This window comes from Gymnogyps californianus, chromosome 2 (assembly GCF_018139145.2).
Source record: "Gymnogyps californianus isolate 813 chromosome 2, ASM1813914v2, whole genome shotgun sequence".
In the NCBI taxonomy this organism is placed as follows: domain Eukaryota; kingdom Metazoa; phylum Chordata; class Aves; order Accipitriformes; family Cathartidae; genus Gymnogyps; species Gymnogyps californianus.
The window spans coordinates 38,375,385-38,395,325 of record NC_059472.1 but is presented as its reverse complement, the minus strand read 5'-3'; the positions used below and the strand labels follow the sequence as shown (position 1 = coordinate 38,395,325).

The 19,941-nt window shown below is 37.1% G+C and overlaps 1 protein-coding gene across 3 annotated transcripts in view; it reads right to left on the bottom strand.

Annotated features, from left to right (window-relative positions):
- Positions 1-264: 264 nt before the first annotated feature.
- Positions 265-19,941, bottom strand: part of ARMC1 (armadillo repeat containing 1) — a 34,156-nt gene continuing 14,479 nt past the window's right edge. For all 3 annotated transcript variants that reach the window (XM_050892370.1, XM_050892368.1, XM_050892369.1), the window contains exons 4-7: positions 6,847-7,036; positions 3,214-3,330; positions 3,061-3,135; positions 265-2,497 (exon numbers count right to left, since the gene is read on the bottom strand). In XM_050892370.1, the coding sequence (XP_050748327.1) occupies positions 2,306-2,497; positions 3,061-3,135; positions 3,214-3,330; positions 6,847-7,036 (574 nt within the window). In that variant the 3' untranslated portion in view covers positions 265-2,305. The remainder of the gene's footprint in view (positions 2,498-3,060; positions 3,136-3,213; positions 3,331-6,846; positions 7,037-19,941) is intronic.

Here is a 19,941-nt window from a genome sequence, read left to right as displayed (position 1 = left end):
AATGAATTTGAGATGATGTCCTTAAGTAGCTTCTACTTACCTACTTTTTACAAAAACTTTGTTTAAAATGCAAGCGTGTTCTAAACGTACACAAAAGCCCCGTTGTGATATGCATCAAAGGTCTCACTATGACTGGACATTTGCATTCCTCTCTGTTAATTTAAAGATGAAAAAGATGTACTTCTAATACCACAAATAGCTTAAAAGAACGTCAGAACATTTACAAAGGCACCAGCATTTAAAAAGGCATCAGTCACATTTTGTTTAGTTATATCATCCTTTATTATTTTACAATATATTTCAAAAACTTTTACAGATGCCTTGAACTGTTCTACAAGAGCTGCAATACTGTCATAAAAGCACACCTACAGACCAAATGCACAAACAAACTGTAATACCTACTGGTATTGAACCATTAATATCCAAAGGGTGTAGTCTTTTAGTAAACAGATGTGCAGTAATGCAAACGCAAACAGATGTTAATGCAGAAAAATAAAACTCTGCATTCATGGCTATAGAACAGAGGACTTTTCAAACACATTTGGTACTATAACATTCTAGACAGCAATATGAGTAGTATTACATATTTAAAGCAATACATGCCCTGAAAAGCCTGTATTTTCAACTGTGCGTGTAAACCTGAATCAAAAATAAACTAGATATATTAAAAAACATGAGACATCTAGTCTGCCAACAAGCTTTTGTTTCTTTTTTATCCTAGAATGACAATTAACTTGGGTGGGTGAACTCTGACCTGCATTATTATTTTACATTATCATTTCCTCAGCATTTCTGTAGTATTATGACAGCCTGTGAATTTTTTTTTTTTTTATTCCTTCTCCATAGGCACAGGGGAATAACTTTGATGCATTACATTTTTTTTCTGAGTCTCCAAGTGGCAAATATAATTAACATTATAGCAAATACATTACCACAAAAAAAGCATTGTGTAATGAGGTTTATAACATTATTTAAAGTTCTCAGCTGTATTTCTCTGGTGCAACAAAGCAATCACGCTGCAGTTTTCCAGCACTGTGTATTGAATCCTCTCAGGCACACAGTGTTTACTAACAGCTCAGATATATATTATTCTCTACCTACAGAAGTTTTGCTTTTATTATCACTTCTGGTCACAGAAATTACCAAGACATCTTTAAACCTATACTGTCTGTAAGTAACAAGGTAAAGCCAATTGTTTGCATATGTTTTTAGGCCTATCCAAGCTGATGTACTTTCATGGAAGTCTCATGAAAGACATTAGGAGGGAACAGTAATTACACATCAGATTTCTTAGGTAAAAAAAATAAAAAGGGTTAAAGTCAAAATTCATGAGTGTGGCACTGTGGCAAAAGAGGCATTCAGTTCTGCTTTATTCTTCAAGTTTAAAGTTTCAGTTACCATTAAATATTTGCTAACAGTGAACACCATTTCTTAACCAAATACAGTCTACATCCCTCTATTCTCTGCAGACAGAGCTGCAATGGGTCATCACTACATTAGACCACAGCTTTTTTGCTAGTCTTCCCAGCTAGCCTAAACAGCAGTCAGTGGTATGTATTAGTTATATACATCAGTCAGTCACACCCATCATTACAAATATGTTCTAGTTTATTTACTGTACAATGTATGTATACATATTTGTGTTTATTCAATCCCTTATTTCTTAATCTCAAGCACTCCAATGGTTAAGGGCAGGCTGGAAAAAAATTCAATATACATAAAAGGGTTATAAATTTCAAGTCTGTAGTGAGTCTAGCTTAATAGCAAAAGGGGAACGTTGTGCTCACGCTGTGAACATGGTCGGCAAAAATAAAGGCAAAAAAAGAGGCAGACTATATTTTTCTCTGGAGTCAAAATCTAGAAAACTAAACAAAATAATGTTAGTCCAAAGGGATGCAGAAATAAAAAGGGCATTTTATTTACTGCACAACTAGAGCTATTAAGAATTTTCTTTCACAGAGGCCCTGAGACTTGAGTTAAATGGATTCTCCCTATCATGTGTTTCATGTGAAGTCAAACTTAAAGCTCTATACGCATAAACATTTGGTATATAACAGTGGACCCATTTTTAAAAAGTGAAGCAATAAAATCTACATGAAAGAACAATTTGATTGGAGGCCTCTGTCCTTTGACCCCTGCCCTATCAGGCTAAACGTCCAATAAAATGTAAAATGCAGCATACATTTGCTTAATCTAAAATTTTTGTGATGATTTATTGCAAATTGCACTTGGCAGTTCACCACACCAATGGAAAACTGGCCCCCCTGTTGGTTCATTCACACAGTCTTTTAACACCAAATACACGTCACCAGTAAAAAGATCTCGATAGAAAGTTTGCTGCCGTGCTGAGCCAGCTTGCTGCACCTTCTGGGTGTGACCCAACACGAGACACTGCTTTGTCCTGTTCCTTAGTAGGGCTTTCATCTTCCGGTAAATATTCAGGTAGATCTGTATTCTGCTCTACTTCCACTGGAGTATCTTGGAATGGAACCAGCATCTTGATAAAACACAACAGATCAAAATTATGTCAAATGTTGTAACTTAAAAGAATGAATTAAAGTTATACAAATACACACATTCAGAATGACAGGCATGCATATTGTGAGACTCCTCCCCATCACCCTATACGGCGAGAATATAAATGGAACCTACTATATGTCTGGAATCTACTATGCTTAGAAGATACACAAGAAAAGCTTTGGCTTAACATGGAAGAAAAAATATCAAATAAATAAAGACATAGCCCTTTTATCGTAGATGTGAAATAAAGACACTTCAGCAACGGCAGCCAAAAAAAAAGGCTCACTGTGATCCTTTTCATATCATTAAGGAGAGAAACAATTACAGTATTTTTGTCCTTCTTCTGGACAATAAGTTCTGTAAAACTGTTCTACGGATACATGTCCTGATATAGGATGCCCTTTATTCTCCTTGTACTGTATGTGTAGCACTCCCACTTAAAAATTTTGCCTGGCATCAGATGTTATGGGCACTGAGGTGCTGGTATTAAAGATACAGCTGAGCTAAACCAACTGATATTTAGAAAGATACATATCCTACCTCCTCACCACTTTCACTTTTCACAACTTGCTGTGCCTTCATAACTTTGGTTGATGCTATCGCCGTTGCCAATGCCTACAAGCACACAGAAAAAACAGCTTAGTGTGACAGAATGCAATAATGTGAGGATCTGGAGGGTTATTGAGCACTTACCTCTGCTTTTAAGTCCGAGCGAATTCGGACCACGCACCTTTGAACAGCCATTTGAAAGGTAAAACTAATAACACCTTTAATTTTCAACAAGGCTTCTTCACAAAGATTCCTTCGAGACTGAAAAACAAACAAAAACCCCACAACTAAAGTACTTTCATAATACATCATGTGAAAATGCTCAGAATTAATTGTAAGGAATTTCTGTATGTCTGAGGGCAGGTGGTTACTTAACCGCATTTTTGGAAAAGAAAAACTAAGATTTACATTTTAGTGCACAAATATTAAGACTCTCTTGCCACCAAAAAAAAAAAAAGAAAAAATTGCTTACACTTTAGAAGTCAAAGAAGGATGGAATCAACTGTAAATAATTAGAGAAAAGTGCTGAAAAGCAAAGAATGTTTTTCTCCGTATGATCAGCTAAACAGTCCCCTCTGGTTAAGTTCTGATTGACTGAAGTGCTCATTGATGAGTAGTTAGTGTTTAAGTTGCTATTTATCAGACACCTTGCCTCCATACTGACTGAATGCATCAAAGCAGCTGTTGTATCTTTCAGCTGCTTCATCTGTGGCAGCTCACAGACATCACTGCACACCATAAGCTTAATTCTTATTTCAAAGGGAAAATATTTGGTTGATAACCCACGGAATGTTATGTTTAAAGCAAGTGACATCGCCTACTGTGCTGTAACATTACATTGACCTGTACTAGTTGCATCTGTTCTACATTATCTTAGAATATTCTATCTTTTTTTTCCTTTTAATATTTGCACAAGACGGTCATAACAAAAAGGATTAAAATATACTTGGAGAGACTGCTAGCACAGAAGGGGGAAAAAAGAAAAGATGCACCGTACCAGAATTAAACTGACAGCCTTACATAGGTTCAAAATAATGACGTATTTAACTTTTACTGCAAGTTTCTGCAAGGTTTTAAATAATAAGTTATTTCAAAGCTTATATATTTATATAAATATAAAAATATATTTTTATTAGTTATCAAATAATCACTAGTCAGTATTTGGGATAGTTTCAAGCACAACAAGTAAATTAAATTCTTTTAATCTCTGGAAGAACTGACCAAAGCAGGTTTTTTTAGCAGTTTAGCATATATATTGAAACAATTCATTTGTGTAAGTTTATGTATTGAAATAATTAACATTTTTGAGATTTACAAAAATAACTTTGCCGGATAGGCTACCTTTCCTACATACAGGAAACACCTGATGCAAAGATGACAGGCTGCCTTGCATGAGTGAAAGTTGAAACTACTTTTGGACACAAGCAGCAACACATTCATAGCTTATTAGCCTAAACAAATAATTTATGCTTACATGGGTGTATAGCAATTCTATGACAGAATTTGGCTTTTTACTCTGAGATCCCAAGTTGAATCACAGGCACCTCAGTTTAATTTGAAATGAAGCTTTCAGTGATCCGATCACTGGTGAATCACTTCTTAAAGACAAAACCTACCGAGGCCCATACAGACTCCTTAAAAAGCTGGAAGCTTGGCAGCCACCGGCTTTGCTGCACAAATGTCTTTTGCAAAGTATGTCTAACTATGGCAGTTGGGCAGAAACCCCAGCAATACACAGCTAGACATCCTTCTGCATGGTACTCCTGAAGCATGGGCACAGGGTAAGACAGGTACAGGGTAGGACAGATGAAATTTAGGTTATTTTCTTGCACACTGAACCCTGATTACCATACCCTAACAAATACTACTAAAATGTACAGACTAGAAAACTTACTGAGGAGGATGCCACAGACTCCTGAAGTACTGCTTCATTTTTTCCTCTTTTTTTTTTTAAGCTTATCATCAAATTTGATTATTAGATCTTAAAATAAAAACATCCGACCCTACACTAAACAACAAACGACCTTTACCCTCCCTTCCTGAAATAATCAATATCTACTATTTGAGGTTTCAAAATCCACAAGCATTTGTAGGATTTGCAATCATTCCTAACAGCAACTTCTTGTTTCAAATCTAAATGACAAAACACAGGTAAACTGAGAACACAGTGTTTACAGCCCTGCGTTTACTTACTATGCCTTTTAACACTCATATGTACCACCTAATATTCTTGGCTAGTTAAGTCAGGAATAAACTGTTGAATGAAACTAAGCTGCCTTTATTGTTCGCATCCTTCATCATCCTCCCAGTCCCAACTTATCGTGACATTTAAAACAGCATTATAGGGATGTTTAACTGCTGAGTGAGCACCTGGAATATCACTAACATTTCTTTAATCATCTGATGAAATACAGAGCTACGTACACTAGCCATCTCCAGCCAGCACACAGTCAGATTTTTCTTTTCTTCAACAAGCTAAGAAAGCATGCTGGTGTGCTCTAGGCAACTACAGAAGCCTGCAGTTTTGCTCTCTGGAGCTGAATATCTAAATACCCTACACTTTTTCAGAATGCCTTTGCCTCAGCATTTAAGAGAGAAACTCCACAAATCTCGCTAAGTTCCATTTGTCGAAGAACATAAAGAAACACTTTTAAGATAGAATCAGACTATACCCAGAGTATCTAAACTCACAAAGTAGAAGTGGATGAAATTTCTTGCTTGGAGATACCTGTGAACAAACAAAATCGACTACAAGCTTAAAAACAAAACAAAAACTTAACAGGAGACAACTGACTGGACTGAATTAAAAAAAACTTCAGAGTACAAAAGCCAATGGTGTTGACAAAGCACTGCCTTTCTAGACAGAGCAAGTGTTGAAAGGACAAAACTGTAAAAAATATTTACTTTGTATAAAGTGAGCTAGAGCAGCATGTTATTTCTAAAGGAATTAACTATGGTCTTATGAAAACAGTACGACGGGTATGCTGTTGATAAACTGGGCCTGTGGACACGCTTACTTGGCAAAATGTAAAGCAACAAAGCAAAGGATCAGGTCTGATCATTTAAAATGGGTACAAAACTGAAGATACAGAGTCCGGAGGGCACTTGTGGATAACATGCTTAAACAGTCTACATGCTGTTTGGCAGCCGTAAAAAGGCAAACATGGCCCTGGGGTGTTATCTACAGGGGTATGGTAGATAAATCTGTAGAAGTTATTCTGACATTACATAAAGACTCAGTGAGACCTCATTAACTCAAATGCCATTCTGGTCACTACAGTAGAAAAGATCTCACAGACAATGAAAAGATGTAGCAAAACTAGCTCAAAGAAAATACAGCATTTCTAAATTAAGAATAATAAAAAACCCCCACCAAAACAGCATCTGAAATCTCTCATAACTAAAAGGAAACTTTTTTTTTAGTTTAACACACTGATACAACCATAGGATATCCTTAAGTGAAACTGCTGAAGATACCTTGTTTACTCCATTCTTTCTTGAAAAAGGAAAGAAAATTAGGAGAGGTGGAAACAGAATAGTTTTTTAGAGTAATTAAAAAGCCATCAAGGAAACTGCCTTAAAACATCTTCTATCGATATTCTGAGTAAGCTCAATTTATGCAAGATTTTATACATATCTTGTGATTCAAAATACGATTCACAGAAATTGCTGACAATTGATGGTGCCACACAAGTAGCGTGAATACATTATTTTTGTGGGCAAAATACATCTCAGTACAGCATGCCTTATTTACATAAACGCTGAAGGTTTCCTTACCGAATCATCAAGGCCATCTATATGCAAAACCACTGTCTTGGCACGCTTATTTGTGCTGCCGAGGAAAAACTGCGCTTTCCGTCGACGATAATTCATCTCATTCACATTGTCCATGTCTGACATGTTGGAAGACTGAAGGATATCATAGACTTCAGAAGCTAAAAGTTTAGTCTCCCCTGGTGTAGTGGTCCTTAAAGAAAAAAGGGATTAAGATTTGTAAATATTTGTTTTTACATTAGTACTCCAAACAGCTGCTGATTATGTCCTTGCAACTGGAATACTCCACGTGGTACAGAAATACAATTATACAGTCAACACACAGCAAAAATTTTAAAAGGGGAGAGTAGAAATTGGGAAAACTATTTCCTTTCCCATACTCCAATTTTTATGTCAATCTGTTAATTCTAATATCATTATAAACAAGTCTGTGTTCTCAAACAACATGAATACAATTTAAATCAGTTTGACAACTACAAACCAAACACGGTAGTAGATGCTCAGTACATCACTATTACTTTGTTTGCATCGAGGTTTTTTTTCTTTTTTTAAACAAAAGATCTCCAACTGCCTTGTGATACATTTCATTTCCCACTATCCTTGTTACATAATAAAAATAATTTCTCTGTAGAACTGTAATCTTTCCAAATGTTTTCTTCTCCAAAGTTACTGCGCATCAACAGCAAAGCAGAAGCCCAGATTTTCTTGAAGAATCCAAAGGTTATTTCTGATGAGACTAAAATTTCTGGTATGTACTATATGACAGCATTTTTTTAGATAGGAAAAAATGTAGATAATAGACCGAACATATATTAATTTCTTATGATTAATTAAAACTTATTTTAATAAGGTACTAATATAAATCTGTTGTCCAAATTCAGCCCTGTTTTAATTATGCCAGTGATTTAAAGCTATGTGCAGAAACAAAATTATTACCACATCAACTTGCAATTAATCCTAAAATGATGAATGACAGCTTTGCTGCTTTGTTTAGCAAACACTAAGTAAGTAACAAGTACCTTTAGATTTATTTTTTTTTCCATTTGACTTCCTTAATTACCATACATTAAACACGTGTTCCATCCTACCATATGGACAAGAAAGAACACTGAAGCAAGCATGTGAGGAGTTCTCAACTTGTGGGGGTCCCAGCTAGCCTTCCCACCCCCCCCTTCTCTGCATCTTGTTTTGAACAGCACCCGTTTGGAGAGGAAAACGTGAGTTCTTGTGATCATTCAGTACATTGATAGCATTCAAAGAAAAAAAGAAAAAAGAAAAAGGAAAAAAAAAAGGGGTAATAAGCAAATAACCAAGACCTAAAATAGCAAAGCATTTCAGCATATGTTCAATTTTAAATATGGGCTTACGTTCTGCTCTCCTACAGTGAAAAAACTGCTCATGTTAATTCACAGAAACAAGTGCTGGGAACTCACAAAGATTTCAACTTCAACCTTCCATAACTTCTTAGATAAAGTAATAGAATAGATGATAAAGCCATATAGGCTGATGCCTTGAGGTAGTAATAAAGTAGCTTGTGCAAAAGTGACATCTTATCAAGATACTACAAAATTTACCTACCAGTTAGTTTTGGCAAATTCTTTCAACAACAACAACAACAATCCTGTCCATATCAAGTGATTTACAATAGAGGCATTTTTTTTTTGGCATGTTTAAATACAGTTAATTAAGCACACGATTGAAAATGTCACTATCCCACCTACAGCACCCACTATGCTGTTGGTAAGAGGTTTTGCTTGAATAAATTGTACTATTGCATCCCAGAGTTAAAAAAAAATTCAGAAAGACAAATGAGAAATATACTTAATATTAGCCATAATATATATATGCATACATACATACACAAAAGAAAGAGAATTTAAATTTATCAATATGTCAGCAAATATAAAATATGCAAGTGCCTAAAAGCAAAAAATCAACAGTTATTTTCATACATGCTTTGTGCTCCCAACATTATAGTTGGCATAGTTCTTGGAAAACTAATGACCTAAGATTAACTGTACTGTTGAAACAATCTGTTGATTTGAAAACACAAATTTAAATCTGCTCTTATTCCATACAAGTGTTCTAAGATATTCCTAAAACAAGTCTATACAGGTCAATGTTATGCGTATGCACACATACAATTAAACAAGGTACTCAGATAATTTCCTGTATTTTTCCAAATAGAGGGTTACTACTATCTACCACTAAGTTACAGATGGTAACTCTAGTTACCCCTCTTACATTTTAAAAAAAAAAATAAATCCCAAACACAAGATTTTAATCTTAAAGAGAATCTGTTGCAAAATAAGCAACTGTGTAATAAGCAGCATGAAACTCAGATGCTGCACTACAACGGCAAAACCAATGGATGTCACATAAGAATATCAGATTGCAAAACAATCCCCAATAAAGGTATGAGCCAGTTTTATTCTGCAGAAATGCAGTACTACACTTTCAGCAACTCAGTTAAAACAAATTAAAAAAGATGCATAAAATTCCACACAAAGCCTTCTACAATTTTTAGTGCACTGGTAGAATGAGTGAATACAAGTTTTGCATCAATCTGTTATTCTTTCATTAAAGTAATTTATACAACAGCTATAAAAAGAATAGAAACCTTAATATCTTAATATCAGAGTACATACAAGGAAGAAGTCTTTTACAATGAGTGTGGTGAAACACTGGAACAGGTTGCCCAGAGAGATGGTAGATGCCCCATCCCTGGAAACATTAAAGGTCAGGTTGGACGGTGCTCTGAGCAACCTGCTCTAGTTGAAGATGTCCCTGCTCATTGCAGGGGGATTGGACTAGATGACCTTTAAAGGTCCCTTCCAACCCAAACTATTCTATGATTCTATGATCTTTAAGGAAAAAAATATCTATCTAGAAGCAAGTATAATAAACCCTCTCTATTATAAAACCAAGGTGACGTTCAACGCTGACTCTGTTTCTTTATAGACTATACTGGTAACAAAAAGATAAATACAATGAATCTACGTGTAAAATTAAAACATAGTAGAATAATGGAAGTATTTTTAAAAATAAGGATAACACATGGGCTGTGGTTTTGTTGCCTGAAATGAGAGAAAATTGCAATCTGAAGAGAAGAGGGTTCTGAGGGCACTGACACAGGCCCTCCTAGCACCTGCACATCAGCAGTTTCAGATACCACTGCTCACAGCTGTCCGACCCAGCCTTCTACCACCCTCAGAGCAGCAGAAGGGAACTCTCGCTCATCTTTCCGCCACCCCCATTCACACTCTAGTATAGCACTTTGTTCACCACTGAAGGTGCAGGTACATACTATAAAGTCACTATGCAGTTAGAGATTGTTTGAGAACAATCAATCACTGGAACAACCTCCCCAGGGACGTGGCAGAGTCCCCATCACTGGAGGTTTTCAAGATGCGACTGCACAGGGCGCTAGTCAGTCTCATCTAGGTTCCCTTTCCCAGGAAAGGTTGAACCAGGTGATCTTTCGAGGTTTCTTCCAACCTGGGCTGTTCTATGATTCTATGACTAGTGTTCTGCTACCCCACTAGGGAAATGGTAGTCTCTAGTTAGAGCAGAGTAACAGTTGGTAAGAGTTGGTTACCATCTCTTTCAGAGGCGGTAACATCTTACATTGCTTCAGCAAGATTCAGAAGATGCCTGTCAGAAACCCAAACCTTTAATTTTCACTGTCTTCTTGAAATCCTGTCATCCTAGATTGCTGCCTGTCCTTCCATTATGTTCACCCAAGGCTGGCTGTATAAGCAATATGAACACAGAATCCAAGTGACATGTGCTGTATCTGTCAGAAGAGGATACAAGAAATAGTTCTCATTTTCTTCACAATTAAAAATAACTTTGTAAACATGATCCAAGTGCTGCAGAGGTTTTATTAGCATAACAAGACATTTTTTAAAGTTTTAGCTAAACTTAAAGGACATGAAAATTACTGGCTACAGCTCCAAAGGTATATGTGATGTGGGTTGAGTAGGCATGCTTGCAAAGAATGTGTAAGCAGCATATAGCATTATGGCTGTACAACTAGCATGTGACTTAAGTATACACACAGCATCATAAATGGTAATAGAAGGGCCCGGACAATCTTCCTAGCATAGCTGCATTTGACGTAAAGGTAACATAGCAAGTTATGTTTCTTCCTTTAGAAAAAGCACAAAGGCTGAGAAAGACTAATATAGTGGATTTTCCCCTTTTGGAGAAAGACAAGACATAAATACATTTATAAATATATATATGTGGGGATTTATACATATATGTGTGTCTATGTGTGTAAAAGACCACCTTATACATAAAATATAGCTTTAAAAAGGATATATTTTAAAATAAAGATATATGTACATATACATGTATACATTACATACACACTCCTGTATCAGAGGAAACAGATGCAACCATAACCCTGCTCAAAGTACAGCAGACCCTGTGCACAAGCACAGAAACTATTACATGCATTTGCTTAGTGGCATACATTGTGCTCTAAAGACACACTAATGAAATGCTGTTATAGTATGTTTGTTATCTATTTGGCTAGAATGTTTCTACTGAGTTTATAACCTAGAGACAGGACGTTTTCAAATTAAAGAGGGTATCTTTCTTTACCAGAGATTCAATTACATCCCAGATTCTATCAAAAGGAGATTTGTGTCATTTAATTCCAAAAGTCTCACTTCTACAGTGATGCTGCTTTTGGTTGTACTTGCTCAGTTTGTCCACTAGCCACAATAAGATGACAAACTTAATTACCCATTCATGAAATTGCAAGGCTCTTGATAATCTTTGAACGATTACCTTGACCCCTGGGAAGGTGATGGAACAAATCTGGAAACCATTTCCTCCAGGCACATGAAGGACAAGAAGGTGACCAGGAAGAGTGAGCATGAATTCACAAAGAGGAAGTCATGCCTGACCACTCTGATAGCCTTCTACAATGAAATGACTGGCTTCACAGATGAGGGGAGAGCAGTCGATATTGTCTTTTGACATTGTCTCCTATACAATTCTCACAGAGAAGCTGATGAAGTATGGACTGGGTGAACAGATAGCGAGGTGGACTGAAAACTGGCTACATGGCCAGGCCCAGAAGGTGGTGATCAGGGCCGTGAAATCGAGCTCAAGGCCAGTGTCTATTCGTGTATCCCATGGGTCAATACTGGGTCCAATTCTGTTCGGTATCTTCATTAATGATCTGAATGATGGGGCAGAGTGGACCCTCAGCAAGTCTGCAGATGACACAAAACAGGAAGAAGTGGCTGATATGCCAGAGGGACGTGCTGCCATCCAGAGGGACCTCTACAGGCTGGAAAAATGGGCTGACAGGAACCTCATGAAGTTCAACAAGGGGAACAACCCCAGGCACCAGCACAGGCTGAGGGCTGACCAGATGGAAAGCAGCTTGGCAGGAAAGGACCTGGGGGTCCTGGTGGACATAAAGTTCAACATTAGCCGGCAATGTGCCCTTGCAGCAAAGAAGGCTCATGGTATCCTGGGCTGCATTAGGAGCTTTGCCAGCAGGTCCAGGGAGGTGATCCTGCCCCGCTACTCAGCACTACTGAGGCAACACCTTGAGTACTGCATCCAGGTCTGGGCTCCCTAGTACACAAGAGATATGAACATGCTGGAGAGTCCAACAAAGGGTCAGGAAGATGATTAAGGGGCTGATGAGGAAAGGCTGAGAGAGCTGGGACTGTTCAGCCTGGAGAAGAGCAGGCTCAGAGGGGACCTCATCAATGTATATGAATACCTGAAGGGAGGGTGCAAAGAGGATGGAGCCAGGCTCTTTTCAGCAGTGCCCAGTGACAGGACCAGAGGCAATGGGCACACACTGAAACACAAGAGGTTCCCTCTGAACGTCAGGAAACACTTCTTCACTGTAAGGGTGACTGAGCACTGGCACAGGTTGCCCAGAGAGGTTGTGGAGTCTCCACCCTTGGAGATACTCAAAAGCCATCTGGACATGGTTCTGGGCAATGTGGTTTAGGCGACCCTGCTTGAGCAGAGGAGTTGGACCAGATGACCTCCAGAGGTCCTTTCCAACCTCAACCATTCTGTGAGTCTGTGAACACATATTAGAAATTGAGAAGTCATTAGGTAAATTTAAACAGCAATGAACATGGAGCATATCCACTTTTACCTAATTGTGGATATCTATTTTTTCAGGTTGAGTATTTCACAAATTAGGCTTTTATATAAGTAAAGCAAAAATTTATTTAATTTTCCTGTCAACTATTTTCCTTACGTATTGTTTTCCAAAGGGTTTTGCATGACAGCTTACATAACTCTAATGCACCTGATAATTAGAAAGACTGAAATATAAGCAGCTGTGTAATTTTATTTTGATTTCAGAAATTTCCTGCTCCCATATTTAGACTTATGGTTCACTGCTCAGTCCTAAATTGTTTTATCTTAAGGCACCATGAACTAAAGGCAAGGCTAGATGGAAAAGGGGAGGCTTCGTTCTCAAAGTCATTAAACAATTCGTCAATTGGTATTTCAAATTTTTTCACCTTAGCTTATAGCATGATCTTACTAGCCACAGTCATCAAGGAAAAGTTATTGAGCTTATTACACCTTATAATAACAATTTAGAAAGTTTTATATTAAAACTTAAAAATTCAATAGTTTACTGGTTCAAACATGACACTGATTTTAGGAAAACACTGCTCCAAGTTTTCTCCCTCCATCTATAGCATTTTTTGTAATTCTACTTAGCACAATAATTGTATTCAGTAAATTTAGTACAGAGCCAAAAATGAGATCACACAGGAATACCAAAGAAATATTTTAATCTCAAGTCATTTCACAACATAGATCAAAATGTCAATGTATATAAGCTCACTCAGGAGTTCACATTTTTACCCTCTCTCTTAACCAAATCTGATTTAGTTCAAGAGTACTCAATTTGTAATCTAGGGACCAATTTCAGCCTTGTACCAATGGACCTTTTTCCCATGGACCTTTTTCCCCAGGGCTGCTCAGGAATAAGAGCTCCAAAGACAGACGGACTATTCGCAACTTCTAGCTTTAGAAGGGGGTATCACTTACACCTCAGGATACACGGAGAAGAGCTACAGCTCATTCCCTGCACAAGGCTGAGAAACCTCTGTGAGCAGAGGGCAACCATTGGTAGACTCTTTCTATCACAGCCCACTTCCCAAAACTCTGTTAAGATCCAAGCAAGGAAAATTATATACAAGAACAGTACATTTGCAGTACACCACCTATACACAGGTAATAAACACTTTCACACGGAGTGTCTCTACTATACATATTTTCAGTATGCATGACCCCATAAGGGAGGGGGCATGGCATACAGCCTTACAACTCATGGAGAAAGGCTGTGTTACAGCCAATCAGAAAAGGTGGACATGCATTGTATGGCTCATCACTATGCTCATGAGTACTTGGGAAACCAACACACAGAAAAATTAACTAAGGAAATAGATCTCAGCCTTTTAAAGTCAGTCAGGTAAAATTTCCTGTATTGACATCTCACAGAGTTTACATACTAATAGAAAAACAGTACCTTAAAGCACAGATCTTAAAAAAAAAAAAATCCACCACACAATTCAAGTCTAACAAATGCAAAGAGTTTGAAGAATAAAAATGTCTTCATTATCCAAGTTACGGCTCAGATATTTGGCAAGACCTCAGCTGAATCCCATACTAAATAACCTACTCATAAATTAAAAGTAAAAACTCTCAGATTTAACTCACAGTCTCATCAGAGAAAAATCCTAAGCAAGTCAGTGAATGTAACAAAGGACTGAATGCATCTTTTTTTTTTTTTTCAAAACACTAGTTTGAGAGACTCCATTTCTATAATGATCCAAGCACCTTTCCAAAAAGTTTGAGAAAACTTATGATCACATAGTAGGTATTTTCACTTGATCCCAATCCTTTACATACATGCAAGTACTGCCCCTATAAGGCAGAACAAATATTTTTCCCTAGGATCCTAAGTAGTGATATTTTCAACCATCATTTTATTCCCGTAATGAACCTCATTCACTGCAATAAACATAGTATCCTATACGACACAAAAAGTGCAAGTAAGAATTTAATGGATTGGCATGAATTCTATCTAAATACATTGTTAGGTAAATGCAGTGCTATTAGAAACCTTAAAGCATATACTTGGTAGAGATTTATAATTTGATTTAATTATGGTTAAAAATGGCTAACAAATTGATATTCCTATCAACTATGCCTTAAGACCACTGATGTATTTGTTTCCAGGTGACTGATTTCTTTCAGAGCCCATTCTTCCTATATTTAAAGACAGAAATTGTCTCTAGCAATAACTAAAGGGAGCAGTAAGCTGCAAAGAATTGCTACATTCTGTAAGGGGGGTGGGGTGGGAAATCACTAATCCTTGATTCTAGAAGTGAGACACAGTGATTGACATGGTTTTGATGAAAACTTTGAGCATGAATGACAAGCCTAAAGAAAGAGCACGGTATTAGAGAAAAAGCAATCTGTTTCAAGACAGTTATCTGATCTGGCTGTTTTTCTGGCTGTTCTGCTCCAGTGCCAGGGCAAGATTCTTTCTTATCTCCAAGAATGCTGCTCTTTCTTGTGAGCTTTTAGTGCATCCCATGATATGGTGGGCTCACAAGCATATGGCTGCTCTCCTGACTCATTCCAGGAAACAGGCAAGTCATTTGAAAACAACTTGAAAAAGAGCATTACTTCAGCGCACACTTTCTCACAGTCCCAGTAGTACGGTGCTATTACCACACTACCCATTACAGTACACCTCAGTTCCCTCTAGCCCCCAAAACACCCAGTAAAGACCAGATAACATTATACAGCAGCTGACAAAAAGGATTACCACCTGCTTTCTTAAAAGAAAGAAGTTAAAATCCTCAAGAATATAGACAGCAGGATCCTTATGTTGGCCAACAACAACATATCAAGCACAGTAGTGGGTTAATAGGAAAAATAATTCATAGGTGTAGAACAGGAAAAACAACAGAACCTGTAGGACTAGGCAAGTTTGAAGTGACACAATGAGCTGCAGCACTATGAATCTCCAAATCCAAAACCCAAGCAGCTGGACTGCTTGATGAACCTATGTACAGCCTGAGTGCAGTTGTGTTATGTGACTGCATTCCAATGGTATCAACCATGTGCTAGCTACATGTCACCTTTATTTACTCCAAGGCTGTCACACCATGGAAACAAGGCAATGTCAGACAGACTTTCCTAGGATGCCTTCTAGACCTGCAAGATGCCTGCCACTTGGCAAGTCTTCCAGACCCTACTCATACTACTAGCTGTGACAATTTGACCAGGAGACACTAACTAAGAAAAGTTTGGAACAGAACAAGTAAACCTGATGTCTTGAAGTTGATTTTGTACTAAACAAGAGATACCTCACTGAAATCAGGAGTGAGGACTGGATTTCCCAGTGCCACTTTCAGCTCAATTTAAGTCATATGCCTACTGACCCTGGAAAATTAGAGAAACCCCACGTAAATGCTGGGATGTTCTGAAGACTGCTGAAAAACAAAAAAAGCCTAAATATTAAATATGAGTTGTGAATCTGAGTAAAATCACAGTACAATCCCATTAACTGCTGTAAAATCAGTGACTGTGATATAATCTTAAACATTTAGCAAACTGAGTAATTACCCATGCTTAGAACATTTCCCTGATTCATTCTATTGTCCTCTGATCACAAGAAGAGAACGAACTTCCAAGAATGGCATAACAGATTTGAACATATGCCATATGTTTAACCCAGCTATTCATCTAATTTTGTTTAACTCTTGCTATTTATATGCTAAATGGAAGATAAACTTTTGATCTTCCACAGCTTGGTATCTACCATATGGACATATTCTCCATCTCAAAAAAAAAAAAGAAAAAAGAAGGCCTGTTACTCAACTAAACTCAAAAGGCTTCAGAGTAGCATTTGCTAGACAAGAGTCTGCATAACAGACACAAACTCCATGTTGAATTTCACAGTAGCTAGTTCCAACATCTTGCCTGCTAATGAACAGTAATCATTCAATGGATTTATATGGCAGAAATCGTTTACTATATGGCTTCAACAAATTACATTACAGTTTAAAAAAAAAAAAAATCTTAAGGGTAACAACTTTCTCTGGTCCTTTCCAGTGGAAGATATCAAATACTGGCATTAAAAAGCCAATCCTTCCTGGTAATAATGCTGTAGCAACCAGGTAAAAGTATTGGCAGTGCTGGAATTAGTCTTTGTACCAAAGCATTTTAGGAACATCTTGAAGGAAGCCAAATACCACTTCTTGCATTACCAGCATGCTAATAGCATTAAGTATATCATATAATAATATATGATGATAGTCTATAATTACCTGGAAAATCCTTTTATGTCTTAAAAAAACCCCACAGTTTATTTTAATTTTGAGAAGTAAGCTTCATCTGATTATTTCCCTGAAATCTACTGGAGAAAGTAAAAAAAAGGTTTGCAAACTTACAGATACAGGCTTCCCTAAACAAAACCTGTGTGAATAATAAGAATTAAACTACAGCACCAACCTGTACCAGAGCAAAAAAATGCAGGTTTAGTCTATGTATCTGTGAGTAAGCTCTGTATTTGACTCATTTGCTAATATACTTAATATTAATCTACTCAGCAGAGACTTGAAGTAGGTAACTTTGAAAGCAACAACTATTTAAACATCTTGTTTTCATACTCTTGAACTACTTATTTGTTGGCAATGGACTTTTTTTTTTTAAAGCAAGCCAGTATTAGCAGCTTCACTGCTAGCCAAAGGGACAGCAGTCATGCAAAACAGGTTGAACCATGCACCACAGTTTAAAAAAAAAAAATTTGTGTGAACTTGATGAAGTACTGTGTAATTACAGAATGCGCTAACAATTTTAATTTGTTCCAAGTTATTATGTAGGACTTCCTACCTGCAAAATTCGATGGAAATCTTGCAGAAAAAGATATTGTAGCATGTACTGCAAAACAACAAAGTATAAAAACACGTTCCTGAATAGAAATACATCTAATTCAGAATAACATATTCACTTTGCATTAGTTGTTCCAGAGTAAAATTCACTTTTTCTGAAATAACAGCTCCGTTCAGAAACTGCTAATGAAGACTGTTTCATCATTAATATTTTTTGAGGCATTTCCCTTTCTGCCACTTACTGGCTGTAATACCCACACGAAACTATGCAAGTTCTAATCACACACCAGCACCTTACTATGTTTCTCGCTTGAGCAGCATACAGGAGGCGGGGGGGGGGGGGGGAAATTTTTGCAATTTTTTGGGGACACTTAGCATGAAGGTCAAAAACCAGGGACAAGCATCACCTGTGGACAAACTCACTGTAACCAAAAGCAGACATGATACCGGCAAGGAAAGATGAGAAACCTCACAGTGCTAAGTATCTATCAACTCCTTTTTCATAGATAAATGGCTCCAGCCTACAATACTGTCAATCTGCACCTGCGGTAAGTACTAAATACTTCACAACACAACTTGCTACTTTCATTTCAAAGCTACTTTCATTTCAAAGCATCTTAAGCCTTCTTTGCTCTTTATTTTAGTAAGCTGTCAGAAAAAGGCAGCATAGCAAAAAACCTACCTCAGCACTTTTTCTTGTAAACTCAAGAGTAACCAGTGAAGGTCACTGTATTCCTAAAATGCTTTCGACACCAGCTGACGACAAGGTTTATTGAGTGTTAAAAGCACCCTGTGTTGCCATTACTATTCCTGACTCTTCTGCCAACCCAACTCTTCCCTCCTACCTCAGTACTGAATCCCACAGCAAGAAAAGAATACAGTTCACTTTTGGCACGCCATGTCAGGTGGGTCTTGAGGCACTGAGTTCAGCGTGATAGTATTTTTTTTCCTACCACACAAGCAGCAATTAGTTAAACACCAATTTAGATTTTATTCTTTTTAACATACCAGAACATTGTGCCACACTCTGTAAACCATTTCATTTTTTATAATCAATGTTTCTCAGAGTTGTGTATTTGTTTTAATAGAAAATCTGCAGGAAAAAAAAGGAAGTAAAAACACCTTAAGCTTATACTGCTTTCTAAAATACTTAACACCCTGCTCCAGCCAGTTTCTAAATACAGAAGAAACTGGCTAAGACATTGAGCACAAAAGGCTTTCAAATATATGTATTTTAATTGAAGTTATTTTATACTTCACACACTTTTTTTTCAGTGTTTCAAAGTTCTCTTTTTTTATTCTGCAACACCCATCACGACATTTCGTGCCTATAATGAAAAGCTACTAGTTAATTTTCTAACTTCCCAACTGATTTCTTCACATTTAAATACAAAGCATTCAAAGCAATTATGATTGTGGCCCTCTCTCTGCCAAAAAAAAGCAACACCAGAATAATGCCTATTCACTCAGTAACAGGAACTGAAAATTCTTTTTCAGGTTTAGGAACCTATGATTTGGTAACGTGGCTTTTCAGATATCGTACATAAATCACCACTGTAGAACTTAGGCACTTTGATGGTTAGGTAACAGGGCATGAAACTTGCACTACTTGTTATCATATTCTTAAGCCAGTCATTGTAAACCAGCTGAAGACCATGATTTTGAAGAACTTACAGGTAGTCTCTAAATCTTACGTTACGTAAATGACAAATTAAAAACACTGCATTAATGATTACTTACTTTGTTACCTCACTATTTGTCAATTAGTTAACTTGGAATTCACGAAACTCAAAGAAAATGAAATATTTATATCAAAGAAAAGAGATGAGAGAAACTGTTGAAATGCAAGCACTCTAGTGCCAGAGACGTACCAAGAAAGCTGTGCGCTACCTGCAAGTGCTGCATAGAAACCAGTAACAAAAGTAGCTGGTCCGCTGTTTCATTTGAGTGTGCAAACGTATTGAACTAGTATACTAAAAGCTAGTCTATTGAACTAGTATAGTATGGAACTGGTATACTAAAAAGTCTATGGATGTGTAGTACCTGAATTAAACTGAGACAGACATCAGATGATGAAAAGCTGCACAACCAACTGTCCTGATACAGATGCCAGATACCAAGTGGAATGTTATAAGGTAAAAGTAGTAGCTTGGAGAACAAAAATTAAAACCAAACTGTATTCCTG